Source organism: Dendronephthya gigantea, unplaced genomic scaffold (genome assembly GCF_004324835.1).
Source record: "Dendronephthya gigantea isolate DGI-Jeju-01 unplaced genomic scaffold, DenGig_1.0 000164F, whole genome shotgun sequence".
Taxonomy (NCBI): Eukaryota; Metazoa; Cnidaria; class Anthozoa; order Malacalcyonacea; family Nephtheidae; genus Dendronephthya; species Dendronephthya gigantea.
In genome coordinates, this window is record NW_021163174.1 from 386062 (window position 1) to 399353 (window position 13292).

The window sequence follows — 13292 nt, forward strand, 5'->3', positions numbered from 1 at the left end:
CATGAGTGAATCGGATCTCAACTGGAAGCAGATAATGTAGTTACCTAAGGTAACTAAGCGGGTAGGTATTTGTCTTGCTCATTACCACTACCCCCAACTATTGAAGGAACATGAACCAAACAATTGCGATAAGTCTATAAAATTAACCTGGAACGAGCGCCAAAGATTCATCAATGCATGAGAGCTCTGCAGCGCGAGGTGCCGCTAGTGGTAATGGAAGGTAGTTATAGAAATATCGCATATCGGAACCTTTGCCAATTGACAATAGAATAGATCTGTATGCTAGTGCTAGTGTGCATAGTTCAATGTGCATAATGCAAAACCATCTAAATAAACGTGGGGAGGAGAATAGCGGGGTAGTGCGCTTAATTGGGCGAAGAAGGACCGGGCATAATTTCACCTTTCACAAAGTGAAGGTACGAGGCTGCAGAGACCGCGGAGCAGGGTGGCTCGCCGGGCTTTAGCCCCACCAATAATTTTTCCGCAATTAGTCTTTAATTTCGAACATTTTTTAGTTCGCTAAATTTAAAAGCAATATTTTTAGCAATTTGTATTTTTTGCTTACATGCAAGTATATGCAGTATCTTATAAAACATGCCTAAAACTTTACATAGGACCAGCATTTGCCATTATAAAACAGCGTGATTATCCATGGTCGAGCAATATGCTTGCAACTTTCCAGAGGAACAGCATTTGCATGACCATTAAAACAGCGTGGCCAGAATTAGACCATGGTCGAGTATACCGCTCTTCGGCACATTCGACCATGGTTGCATGAGTATACCGTTTTCCGGCCGGACAAATTCGATTGCAAATTGCAACTTTATATAGATGTTTGTATACGAGCACCAAACATGCTTGAAACTTTACATAGAACCAGTATTTGACCATGAAAACAGCGTGATTATCCATGGTCGAGTATACCGTTTTTCGGCACATTTGACCATGGTCGACGGTATACCGTTTTCCGGCCATATTCGAAAGTTGCAACTTTATATAGATGTTTGTATATGAGCACCAAACATGCTTGAAATTTTACAGTAGCACCAACATTAGACAATTTAACCTGCGTGGTTATCCATTTCAAAAAATTTGACATCATAACCAAAGCATGGTTATATTGTTTAAAGTTTGTATATGAGCGCCAAACATGCTGGAAACCGTTTACGAAGTATCTACTATTTTTCAATAATCCTTAAATATCGATTACACTTTATTCATCCCTATCTATTATTAACTAACTTACTACTCTTGTTTATATAAGTATTTCCATGCATAAATTAGAATATAGTTATATAGTTAGAATAATGTCATTAAAGAACTAGGTTATTATGCCCGGATACTACAGTTTTCCGGCCATATTCGATGCTTGCAAGTTGCAACTTTATATAGATGTTTGTATATGAGCACCAAACATGCTTGAAACTTTACAATAGCACCAACATTAGACCATTTAACATGCGTGGTTACCCATATCAAAATATTTGACATCATAACCAAAGCATGGTTATATTGTTTAAAGTTTGTATATGAGCGCCAAACATGCTGGAAACTTTACGAAGTATCTACTATTTTTCAATAATCCTTAAATTGAGAGGCATTTGCGGCCATTTTAGAGGCCTATGTAAAAATTTCCCGGACTGTCCTCGCAGGCGCGCGGTTCCGAGCCCCAGCAATACGAAAAACGCTCGCGGTCCGTGAGTTGTCAAGTCACAAAGTAACGTGGATTAACGTGGATGAAAGTAATACGAAGTATTCCTATCACTACTCACCGCAGAACATCGCTGGCTCAAAGATTTATCCTCACGTTTTTCGATTGATGTAAAAAGTAAAAACAGTGCAAAAATCATTGTTTTTTGTTGATTTTTGTCAGTTTTTCACGGGTTAAGACGCCGATCACATTACAAAGAGGTCTGTAGTCTTCTGTAGTGTCCAAAAATGGATTTTCAGAACAGAGCTGGCGGTAAGACGGGTAGTGGAGGCGTAGCATCGTTCTCTGAAAGTAATCGTGACAGACGAGAACGATTGAGGCAACTTGCTTTGGAGACCATCGATCTTAACAAGGTTTGGAAACTATAGATTTAAATAAAGTATAACTTGTGATTTAATACAGTTTGAGTTTCGCACGGGTATATCATACAAAATAAAATTGTTGTCCATTATTCAGGGGGGGGGGATAACTCATTGTTTAACACTTTTTTAGTTTCCTCATATATTTCTACCATCATAACCTTTGAAACATAGAAATTACCCATGATAAAAAAATTGTCGCAATGTCATTAAATAAATGTTCAATGGTTTGGCTTAGTAACAACTGTTTTAAAGAAGAGCGTTTCTTAGTGCACTTAATAGAAATGTCTATGTTGGCATCTCGACAATAGACCTTTTTCATAATGACGTCAAACATGGAAAGTATGGTGTCACACAAAGTTTGATTTGCTCAATAGTTTCGTGGAGCAAATCAAATTTTGTGTAACATCTGACTTTCCATACATGTTTGACATCATTATAAGAAAAGTCTATAGCATTGGTGCACTGATGTGCCAACATTTGTTTCAACAAGACAGACCACAGGAAGTCCAGCCTTATGTGTAGGACATAATTTGCTAGTAACTGCAATGTATAGAGAAATGAAAATATGTTAAGAGCTTTGTTTTGCAATCCACTGTAACTAATACTTAATGTGTCGTGTGTGTATTTTTTATAGGATCCATATTTTATGAAAAACCATCTTGGTTCTTATGAATGTAAACTCTGCTTAACCTTGCATAATAATGAGGTATTGTTTGATTGTCATAAAGTATCATTAAGTTTTATTGTGGTAATTTTTAACTCAACGTGGGTTTTTTTATAACAGGGAAGTTACTTGGCCCATACCCAAGGAAAGAAACATCAACAAAATTTGTATGTTTTTAAAATTGTCAAAGCTGCTGACATTTAAAATGTATCTGTGTTAAAATGTTTCAAGTGAAGCCATGAGTATAGGGAGGTGTCTGGGGGCACTAGGTGTCTAAAACATAGTCTTATTTTTCCAATATAGGGCAAGGAGAGCTGCCAAAGAAGCAAAAGAGGCTCCAGCACAACCTCAACCTGTAAGAACTTTTTGTAATTGGAGAACATTACTTAGAACTATGCTTGTCTAACTATTGGGTTGTTCAACAAATACCTGTGTTTGTTGAATCATGTAGGAGAAACCTAGAGTGTCACTAAAGAAGTTTGTAAAAATTGGTAGACCTGGATACAAAGGTATTGATAAATGTTTAAATATCATAAATCTGACATGAATGTGAAATATTTTGTGTCTAACTGCAATATTCAAAGACTTTGCTGCATTAAATTTTAGTGACAAAACAGCGAGAACAAGGCTCCGGACAACATAGTTTACTTTTTCAAGTAAGAAATTTGCAAGCTTGAATTCAGGGAATTTTGTAGTAATTTTAATTTAGCTTTGTGTTGCATTGTCTTTTTTGCTTAGATTGACTATCCTGAGATCGCGGAAGGTCTGACACCCAGACATCGTTTTATGTCTGCCTACGAGCAGAGGATTGAACCTCCGGATAGATCTTGGCAATACTTACTATTTGCTGCCGAGCCTTATGAGACTGTGGCTTTCAAGGTGAAGAAATTTGTCTTCTGCGATTAGCCAGATAATTGTTCTTGTCAGCTGCTGTGGTTAATCACACAAAACGCATCACAAATGCAGCGGTCCAGTGTACTCTAAAATCTTGTTTCGCATAATCTAATACTTTAGTTTATTTCGTTATTTAGATTCCCAGTCGAGAAATTGACAAAAGTGATGGTAAATTTTGGACCCATTGGAACCCAAACACAAAGCAGGTAAAATACAGTAGATTTTTTTAGTTCATCATGAAAATGGCTAAGTTCTAAAACTAGGCTGACATCTTTGAAATCATCAGGAGATTTGTGTCCAATACCCACCTCATTATGATAAACATTTAGATATGATCTTCACCGAGACTGAAATACAAATGCTATACTGTTTGAAAACCCACAATCTTTTTTTGCATACCATTCTTAATTGCAAGACAAACTCAAGTCAGCCTTGGAATTGTGGATTTTTTTTTCAATCAAAGAGAAATAAATGTCAGTGTTTTCTTTTACTCATCACCTTTAACAAGAACCTTTCGTTTTTTAGTTCTTTTTCCAAATGCATTTCAAGATCTCCGCCCATCAACAACAACTGATGCAGCAGATGAAACAACAGCAATCCCGCAATCCTCGTCGTCCTAACCCAGCCCCAGGTGCCCCACCTCCACCTCCTGGGGTGACTAACAACCCTCAAGGTCCATCTGGTCCCCCACCGCCTCCGGGATTCAACCCACCTCCTCCTTCTGGCCCACCATCTGGTCCACCTCCAGGACACGGACCGCCCTCGGGTCCACCGCCCGGCCACGGACCACCCTCGGGTCCACCACCCGGCCATGGACCGCCCTCGGGTCCACCACCCGGCCATGGACCACCCTCGGGTCCACCACCCGGCCATGGACCACCCTCAGGGCCACCTGGCCCCCCCAGTCTGATTCCACCGCACCTCGTACGTACCCTCGGAGAACCCCCTCAATCCATTCGCAGCGAGATAACTCAGAGAACATTTCGTTTTAAACATTCACACGTCAGTGTAAGAAATACGACGATGAAGACCTCTAAGTGGACAATTTTTCAACTTACCTATTTTATCATTTCCAAATTATTACTTGTACCAAACCTTTGTAAGTAAAACAGCTTTTCAAGAAACTTCTCGCCTATAAAGGTTATTCAATTCCAACTCGTTTACTCGTTTACCCCCTGCTAATTAGCACCCTTTGTCTCTTGGTGGTCGAAAGAAAAATTTGAATAACGTGCAATTTGTCTTTGCGAAATCCGCTCGAGTGCGTAGCGTGAGAAATGTTGCTATGTTTGAAAAAAGCACTTCAAACGACGGAACTACTTGTTCTTCAACACCTCCCTGAATTGGTTAAAATTCGAGCAATTTATAGTATTCTGTGGTTTGGACATAGTTACATTTAGCGGGTTTCATGTGCTTGTCGCGTGATTGAAATTGCTTAATTAAAAAAAAAATTGAAAAATATCCCGAGACAAATACATATTAAGCAAATAGGTTGTTTTAATGAGCTTTTTTGTCAGTCAAATTTTGGTAAATGATATTCGGGATATGCGTGACAAACGTGAGAAAGAGGAGATGATCAACCATCCAAACTTGTCGCTATCATCTGCCAAAGTCTGCCTTGCAATCGCAAGTGTAAACTTGAATTATAATCATCTCAATGATTAATTGATGAAATAATCCACAGCTAGCCACCCTAGCTTCAGTTCATTCTTTTCACTGCGGGTGAAAGTTGTTTTGCGGGCTAGCTAGGTAACCAAGCCTGAAACACCTTAATTCCGATCCTGCCCGACAAACTGGTCGAATTGGCATTGCCTGAGTAGCCAACGGCCGGCCGCCATACTTCGTCACACCCTAGATAGTTCATGGATACATTCTGATTATTTTTGGAAGAATAATCGCTTTTTACAAGATTTCTCAACACGGAACTACATTGTCCACATTCGAAGAGTGTATCTGGATCATTTTAAAAGCGATCGCGACGGAGTTTCCTCTAGTTTCAAGGCATAGAACGTCGACAAAGTTCGCGCTTATAGACTGGTATGTGGTTGATTCATGCTATAGGCTATTAAATCATATTCAAATGAACTTTAAACTACCCGGAAAATGTTAGTTGCTTCGCGTATTTCTACTCTGGCTTATGTACAAGACAGAGCGCTGAAGTCAAGGCTTAAATCTGCCGGGTCCTCGACAATTTCTTTCCGAAATTTACCCAGTATTTCGCAAGTTCAGAATTCCTCGTTCGATTTTGTATCCGACAGATTTTGAAATGTGAACCCGCCGAGGCTTGAAGCAGCTTTTATTTTGTTTGTTTTGTGTTTTTGAAGACAGGTTAGCAGCGTTTTTCTAAAACGTTGTCGCGTAAGGAATATAGAAGAATTTCCCACAGGTGAAATACACGCTGGTGAAATACTGCATTCTAAATTTTTGTATATATATTTAAGAATATTCGAGAGACAATTTGAAATGATAAATGTCGGTATAGCAATCTACGAATTCCAAGCTGTAATTGTATGAGTTTTTGTTTCGATTCTTGCGCAGAAGTGTGCCTTATTTTCTATCATCCAATAACTTTTTATAGGTCTTTATTTTATTTCAAATTTACTCGATGTTAAACTGTTTATACAGAAATGAGTTGAATGAAGAGTAATCTAAATCCTTGTCAATACAAGTGCTTTCTTCCAAATAACATGGGATTATATATAATTTAGCCAACCCTAGACTCAGCACATCTCAATGTCTTTACATTCTCCGAAACAATTCTGCTAATCTTTGGCAGAATTTTGCAATTTGTGTCAATTTTGTGAGGTATTTTTTCACACAATTGAAGGGTTAATTTTGTGTCATTTATTATTTATATATTTGAGTACATGTCATGGCTGTTAAAATTGACCAATGTAAGCCTTTATTTGTGTATAGCTTGGTAAAAATATTTAGAGTTTATGTCCAAAGCATTCAATATGTGAGTAATTTGTCCAGTTTTTGCTTTGCCATTGAACAAAGTCCTTCTGATTTAAGTTGAATTTTGAGTTGAATCCATTCATTGTGAACACAGCCTTTTTAAGTCAATGTTCAATACAAAAACAATGTCATAAAGAATAATTCACACATGTATATCTGCTGGAAGCACAGCACTGAAAATAAATAACACCACACGTCCACAACATATAAAATATTCCTAACAAGGTTTTTCTTTAAAGATAACTAAGTGTATAAAAAGGCCCATGTAGTATATTAACATGCAAAGATATTAATATTGTGTTTGTTTTTGAATTGACACCTGTAGGGCTTGTCTGTAAAAGGAAAAAAATGGGGTCTCGCCCAACATACCCATATACATGTTACTTCCTATGCTTCCATATGCACCAAGGGCAAATTTGCCTTAGGTCATGGCTATGCTTAAGGCAAAGAAATATGGAGCTTGTAATAACAATAATGTATATAATCAGTAATAACAATAATGTATTCCTGAAATAGCATTTATAGTTAAAATAGCAGTGTTGATTATTTAATAAGACACATAAAAAAGCCTAAATGAAACCTAAGTTTTGCTTTTAGAAGAGAATTCAGAAAGTGACAAAAATCTATTTAAAGTCTTTACAAAGCTTGCAATGAAATTTGTGCTATTTTGTGTACTTCAGTGTGTTACCACTTGTCAAATTGAACTATAAGTTGTTATGTCAATGTCAAGAGGAATTTCTAGATATTGTAATTTGAACTCACAGCTCTCTTTCATGGCCCACCCCTCCCAATAAATGGCCTTTTGTTTTCATTATTACAATAAAAAAGTGACTGGTTTATCGAGTAAAAAAACTTAACCACAGTGGAATATTTTATGCCAAACCTGTTTCCATTTCACACATTTCTTGAACTGGTAGCAAGTTTCAAAAAGAAACTACTTTGTATGATGACTAGACCTGTCCAGATTATTATCTTGTATAAATTATATCTCAAAAATGCTTTGGTTCTGTTGTACAAAAGCTGGACAGTGCCCTCCATCCTTATATTTACCCTTGGAAAACTTTTTTACAATCTTTCTTTTGTACAATTGACCCACATCTAGTTTTGATTTATGATTTTAAAACAAAAGCTTTTTCTTACTGTTGAATTGGCAAATATTGTTAGGAAGTCTAAGTTTCTAGAAATATGTGTTTGTCATTGCTAAACCTATGTATTATTTTGTCAGGTAATTGAGTGAGGCTCATCTTCGATCATCAAGATGGGCAAGTTACTGTCCAAAATCTTTGGCAACAAAGAAATGAGAATATTGATGTTAGGGCTTGATGCTGCTGGGAAAACTAGTATCCTTTTGAATTTGTAGAACAGCATTTCAGTTTATAATTTATAACATTTATAATTTTTATAACCTTTCATAAAGGGGAATGTACCCTCTATTTGTCTTTTTGATCTAAGAGGGATATTTCCAGGATATACCCTATTTTGGTTTAAGAGGGTCTTTCATACACCCTCTCTTTGGTCTGAGAGGGATATAAAAATATTCCCAATGAAAGAACGAAAGGAGGCAAATTCATAAGTAATTGGGGAGAAAATCAAAGCTTAAAAGAAGGTTCTGAGAGAATAAAAATTAAAGATTCAAAAGCAATTAAGGATTGTTTAAAATATTGTACTTCTAGCTATTTTATTAATGGCAGTGCAGACTGTTCTTCAAATTTAAGGTGACAAACCAAGTTTGTTTTTTAAGTTGGTTTCCTTCACAACTTGTGTAGCAATATTATATAAACTTAAGCTTGGTCAATCTGTGACGACCATACCCACCGTAGGATTCAATGTTGAAACAGTAACGTATAAAAATGTTAAATTTAATGTCTGGGTAAGTATATTACACTGAAATCCAAGTTTTCATCAAATGTGGCATAAAAACTGCCTGAAGTAGAGAGAAAACCTCTTGAGGTTAGACCCAAGGTGCTTTGTCTTAAGGGTTAGCATGACAAAAGCCTTAGGTCGAAACACCAAGCAGTTTCTTGGTTTGTTTTAGACAGTTTTCATACCACACTTGATAGGAAGTTGTGATAATCCACTGAGCTGCACTTAAACTGGAGTACTAGCCAGTGCTTCAAGATATTTGAACCACTGGAAATGCGCAACTAGGCCTACTCATTTTCAATTTTTGGCCTTTAAAAAGTTCCAGTTATTCGACGTCAGTAAATTTAACTTTTATTATTATAGGACGTTGGTGGGCAGGACAAAATACGACCGCTATGGCGCCATTATTATACTGGTACCCAGGGTTTGATATTCGTCGTGGATTGCGCGGACAGGGATCGTATCGAAGAAGCGAGACAGGAACTACACAGAATTATAAACGATCGGGAAATGAGGGATGCTATAATTCTAATATTTGCGAACAAACAGGATTTACCGGACGGTAAGTCAGCACGTGTTTGGATTGATTTTGATCTCCATGTGCTCTGAAGTGAGGATAAATCTTTCTTTGATGCTACATTACAGTGAATAAAACCCCATCTTTTTCTGTTTCTAGCGATGAAACCTCACGAAATTCAGGAAAAACTCGGCCTAACTCGAATTCGCGACCGGAATTGGTACGTGCAACCGTCGTGTGCGACAACTGGCGATGGTCTTTACGAAGGATTAACATGGCTGACGTCAAATCACAAATCGTGAGTCCGGAATCATTTCGCGCCGCAAAAAAAAACCCGAGAAATATTAGACCTTAAAAATGTATGATAGACAGAAAAGTTATTTTCGAATTTTCAAATATGCACAATGCTGTACAATGTGCAGAATTGCTCGTTTCAGAGCTATGGCTAAAACGTGATGAAAGTTAACAGTGAGGTAGGAAATAAGAGTTTTAGCACGAAAGCCGGCGTCTCGCTTGTTTCAAGGTCCACCTGGATTGCAAACCCTCTTTGTTCACTTGTGCAAAAAATGAAACCAACTCAACATTGACAATAAAATAGAAGTGATAGGCTAACGTATACTCCTGGTTTTATTTTTTCGCTATATTTTATTTCTAAATCATTAATTATCACTATATATAGAAAGGTTTGCGGCACTGATCTGAAAACTAAACTGGATAGCACGAAGTTTACTCGAGGAAAATGTGTAACCTGTTTATCGGGCGCGTACATTTTCATAATTGAAGGGAAAATCGGGCAGAGATGCGTGTAGGCTAGAGGGTAGATATATGGTAGTGTTGATGTGATATTTTGAGTTTAAAAAATTGAAGATATAGTTTCTCTCATTTCTTTCCTAAACGTCTTGGAATTTTAGAAATAAACAGTCCAGTTTTGTTTCCTGATCAGGGTCAAAATTAGCATTACTCAACAGTGAACTCTAAGGGGACTGGAGCGAGACGAGCATTCATCGTTTCAGTAATTATTGAGGTCACTGGCCCTCTTCAGCACGTATAAAGTATTTCTGAGTAAAATACGGTCATTCGAAGGAATTGTGTCCGAGTGATGATATCCCGTTACGCGCCCAGAGTGTTTTCAAATCCTTTTCGGACTGGAATTTCTATTTTCGAATTACGAAAATTTCAACGAGTTACTATATTTTTAGATAGAGTTAATTTGTTCCTCGATAAGTTATTGTAAAATATGGCAGTCGGCACATAGCGTTTAGCCAAAATTGACCTTCGCACGCATCCTTATGAGTTTGCACATGTTATATACAGAAACCTGCCATAGAAAAACATTCATGATCTTTCAAAGTGATGAGGATTTTATTGCCCCGTATGTACTGGTATAACTAACTCCTGTAAATTTAATCTGTTTATTATTAGGACAAATAAATTGAAACGAAACCTGTATATTCTTAAACTTAAAATCTTTTTTCTTATTGTGTTGCAACTTTCAAACTCGTGTGACATCGCACGCTGTATAAAGCAACAAATTTTGAGAACCAAGATGGCGGTATATTTTTTACAGTTTCCAGGTACCGGAATGTTCTGGAACCGTATATTAGGAGCTGTTTACATGAGCCCGGTTACCCGAGATTCAACGAAGCGTGAGATGATTTTGAGGTATTGAAATGAGCAGATAACATGATCCTGCAGTCGTATAATCACCACAACAATTTAGCATGTGCTTGTTTGGTGTCATAAAGACTCATTTCAATACCTCAAAGTCCTCTCACGTTTCGTTGAGTCTCGGGTAACCGGGCTCATGTAAACAGCCCATTAGTTAGTATGGGATAAGTGCTGACTTCACTGAACCATATATAGAGATTGGTGATTACGTCTAGTCGGTTCATTGAGCAAGGCAAATGAACCAAGATTGCGACGTGTGCCTTTAAAATGGGCTTTTTTGGACAACTAAACAGCGCACTTCAGGTTTATTCATGCCGACTCTATTTTTTTATTATACCAATTTCATCATAATTACGACAACGTAATTTCGCTTTTATAATCTAGATAATCTGATTTGTAACGTCAGTTGTAACAGTTGAGTCCTCAGACTGCGTAGCCACAGGGAACAATAAATTAGGCATGCGACGGCATTGCTTGTTTGTTATTTTTATTTCGTCGACATGAAGAGTTAAATGTTCGTAACAGGCCAAGTTAATCAGGTTTATTATGCTCTACGTAAAGTTAAAATAACGTCTACTTTTTCGTGAACACACGGTCAAAAAATGTTTCTTTCCAGCATGGATGCCAGCGTTTTTCCTGAAAATTCTTTAAGTTTTCACGAAATTTGTCCAGCGACGATTGATTTCTGGGAAAACCAGCCAGCAATTCTTGCAAATGTTCTGCCAGCTGTTCTGGACCATGAAACACTAGACCATTTTCATCATGCTTGACCAACTCGTGAAGACTAAAAGAAATGAAGGTTCGTTTCTTTACTAAGTTCTAATCATGCTGGATTTCAATTAAGTAAAATCAATTTTGATTTTTTTCAATGAAAAAGGCGAAGTATTATTGTGTTAGATAAATTTGAATAGACTTGCCAACTCAGGCAGGTATTTATTTGACTAGGAATAAAAGGAGTTTCAGCAAACTCTTACCATGAAAAACCAATTGCACAAACTGGCACACCACAGCCAAACATATCAACAACTTTCATAGGCAAATCGAGGCCTGAAGATGATGTGTGCAAACATATACCCAAATCAGCTGACCCAACCAGGGTGGGGTAGTCCTCAGCCTCCAACCATGGTGTGCAAATCTCAACATGATCGAAGTCAGTTTTTGATATTATATCCTGGTAGTAGGCCTTCAATGGACCTTTTCCTGTGATGACACACACAAGATTGGGGAGTTTGGAGGCTTCAGTCATTTTGTCATACTGCTGCAATGCCTCAAAGAGGATTGAAAAGTCTTCATCCTCTGTCCAGCTAGTGCTGCTGATTAGTAAGGCAGGACGGTCTGGTATTAAGGTGGTTCTGCCACTCACGGTAGTTGTAAATCTTGTTTCAGTGGTATTCTAGAAATTTAAAAACTGTTTAGGTTATGGACAAAATTATCCTGGAAGAGACTGAGGGAGATGGTAATTTCTTATATATTATTTTATATTCCTGTTGCTTTTATAGAATCTGGATATTCTTTTTAAATGATAGAAGTTCAAGGCCTATTTTCAAACACAAAACAAACCTCATTTTTGACAGATTTGAATACATCATAGCTTTCAGACAATTTAAGAAAGATTGTATGTCTTGCATTCTCATCCACACTTTTAAATCGCTTTGGTGGTCTATCGTAAAGTGTAGTTGCTGTTACATTCCATCTCTTCTTTAAATCTTCTTTCATTGTTTGTGTAACACATATATTGTATGCAGCCATGCGTCCAAAGATGCCCTCATAAAACTTCGAAAACCTAACAAGTGGATTTTTGCTGCCAATGGTCAATGAGAGAATGGTATAACCATAGTTATGCCAATCTATGATAAAATGCGATTGGCGAATCAGGCAAAGTAGCCATGCTGCAGCAAGTGTTGGGATGGCCGGAGGGTTTTGGACGAGAATGTGAGAGTGCTTTGATGTTTTCCATAAGACAATGATAATTAGTTGCAGAAATAGGAATATTGTCTTTGCTAAATAAAAAAGTAAACGAGGTAGCAATCTTGGCTTTACAGGAGGTTCAGACAGAGGCACAACATGAACTAGCTCTTCATCCTGTAATTCTTGAATTAGAGGTGAATTGTCAAATCCGACAATGTTGACTTCAAAACCTTCCTTGGCAAATGACAAGGCATGGTACTGCATTCTTGGACTGCGACCAACATCCCCCAAAACTATAATTAATATTCTCTTTTGAACAACTGTCCTGAAATTCTTAATACAACCAAACAATATAATGATAGTTATGGAGATAAACACCACTGCGAATAAAGCCATAAACATTTCAACTATTTTATTTTAATGTTGTACAGATACTACCATTTATATAGATCATGTCGGATTTCCGTCGCGAAATATTTTTCCGGAAGTAAATCGTCAACCAAATCGAACGCCATCTGATTTCTTACTAAACGGAAAAAGGCAATCAATTTTACGTTTTTTCAATCAAATTAGCCAGATTCAAGTCAGAGAAAAAGTCCATCTGCCTATCTAAGCCCTCAAATTTGCTATAATTGTCTTAAAATTCACAAAACGGGGTAAAATTTGAGATATTTAACCAGGCTAGGCTACGATTTTGTTTTCCCGCCAAAAGTTTTACGAGAAATTTTGTATCGTTCGAAATTCGCTGGC

At 37.3% G+C, this 13292-nt stretch overlaps 3 protein-coding genes across 3 annotated transcripts; 2 read left to right on the top strand and 1 right to left on the bottom strand.

Annotated features, from left to right (window-relative positions):
- The first annotated feature begins 1807 nt into the window (after nucleotides 1–1807).
- Nucleotides 1808–4668, top strand: LOC114537779 (splicing factor 3A subunit 2-like). Its single transcript, XM_028558873.1, has 10 exons — nucleotides 1808–2064; nucleotides 2708–2779; nucleotides 2858–2904; nucleotides 3041–3092; nucleotides 3189–3246; nucleotides 3344–3393; nucleotides 3476–3616; nucleotides 3769–3837; nucleotides 4157–4555; nucleotides 4639–4668. Exons 1-10 carry the CDS (start codon nucleotides 1939–1941, stop codon nucleotides 4666–4668), a joined length of 1044 nt encoding a protein of 347 aa, XP_028414674.1. The 5' UTR covers nucleotides 1808–1938.
- A 785-nt stretch (nucleotides 4669–5453) lies between these two features.
- Nucleotides 5454–10425, top strand: LOC114537757 (ADP-ribosylation factor 6). The gene is made up of 5 exons (XM_028558850.1): nucleotides 5454–5665; nucleotides 7812–7926; nucleotides 8353–8456; nucleotides 8813–9011; nucleotides 9126–10425. Exons 2-5 carry the CDS (start codon nucleotides 7845–7847, stop codon nucleotides 9266–9268), a joined length of 528 nt encoding a protein of 175 aa, XP_028414651.1. The 5' UTR covers nucleotides 5454–5665; nucleotides 7812–7844; the 3' UTR covers nucleotides 9269–10425.
- Nucleotides 10426–11176: 751 nt separating this feature from the next.
- Nucleotides 11177–12965, bottom strand: LOC114537768 (chitobiosyldiphosphodolichol beta-mannosyltransferase-like). The gene is made up of 3 exons (XM_028558863.1): nucleotides 12195–12965; nucleotides 11609–12027; nucleotides 11177–11418 (listed from the first exon to the last, which is right to left on the bottom strand). Exons 1-3 carry the CDS (start codon nucleotides 12942–12944, stop codon nucleotides 11208–11210), a joined length of 1380 nt encoding a protein of 459 aa, XP_028414664.1. The 5' UTR covers nucleotides 12945–12965; the 3' UTR covers nucleotides 11177–11207.
- Nucleotides 12966–13292: the final 327 nt, after the last annotated feature.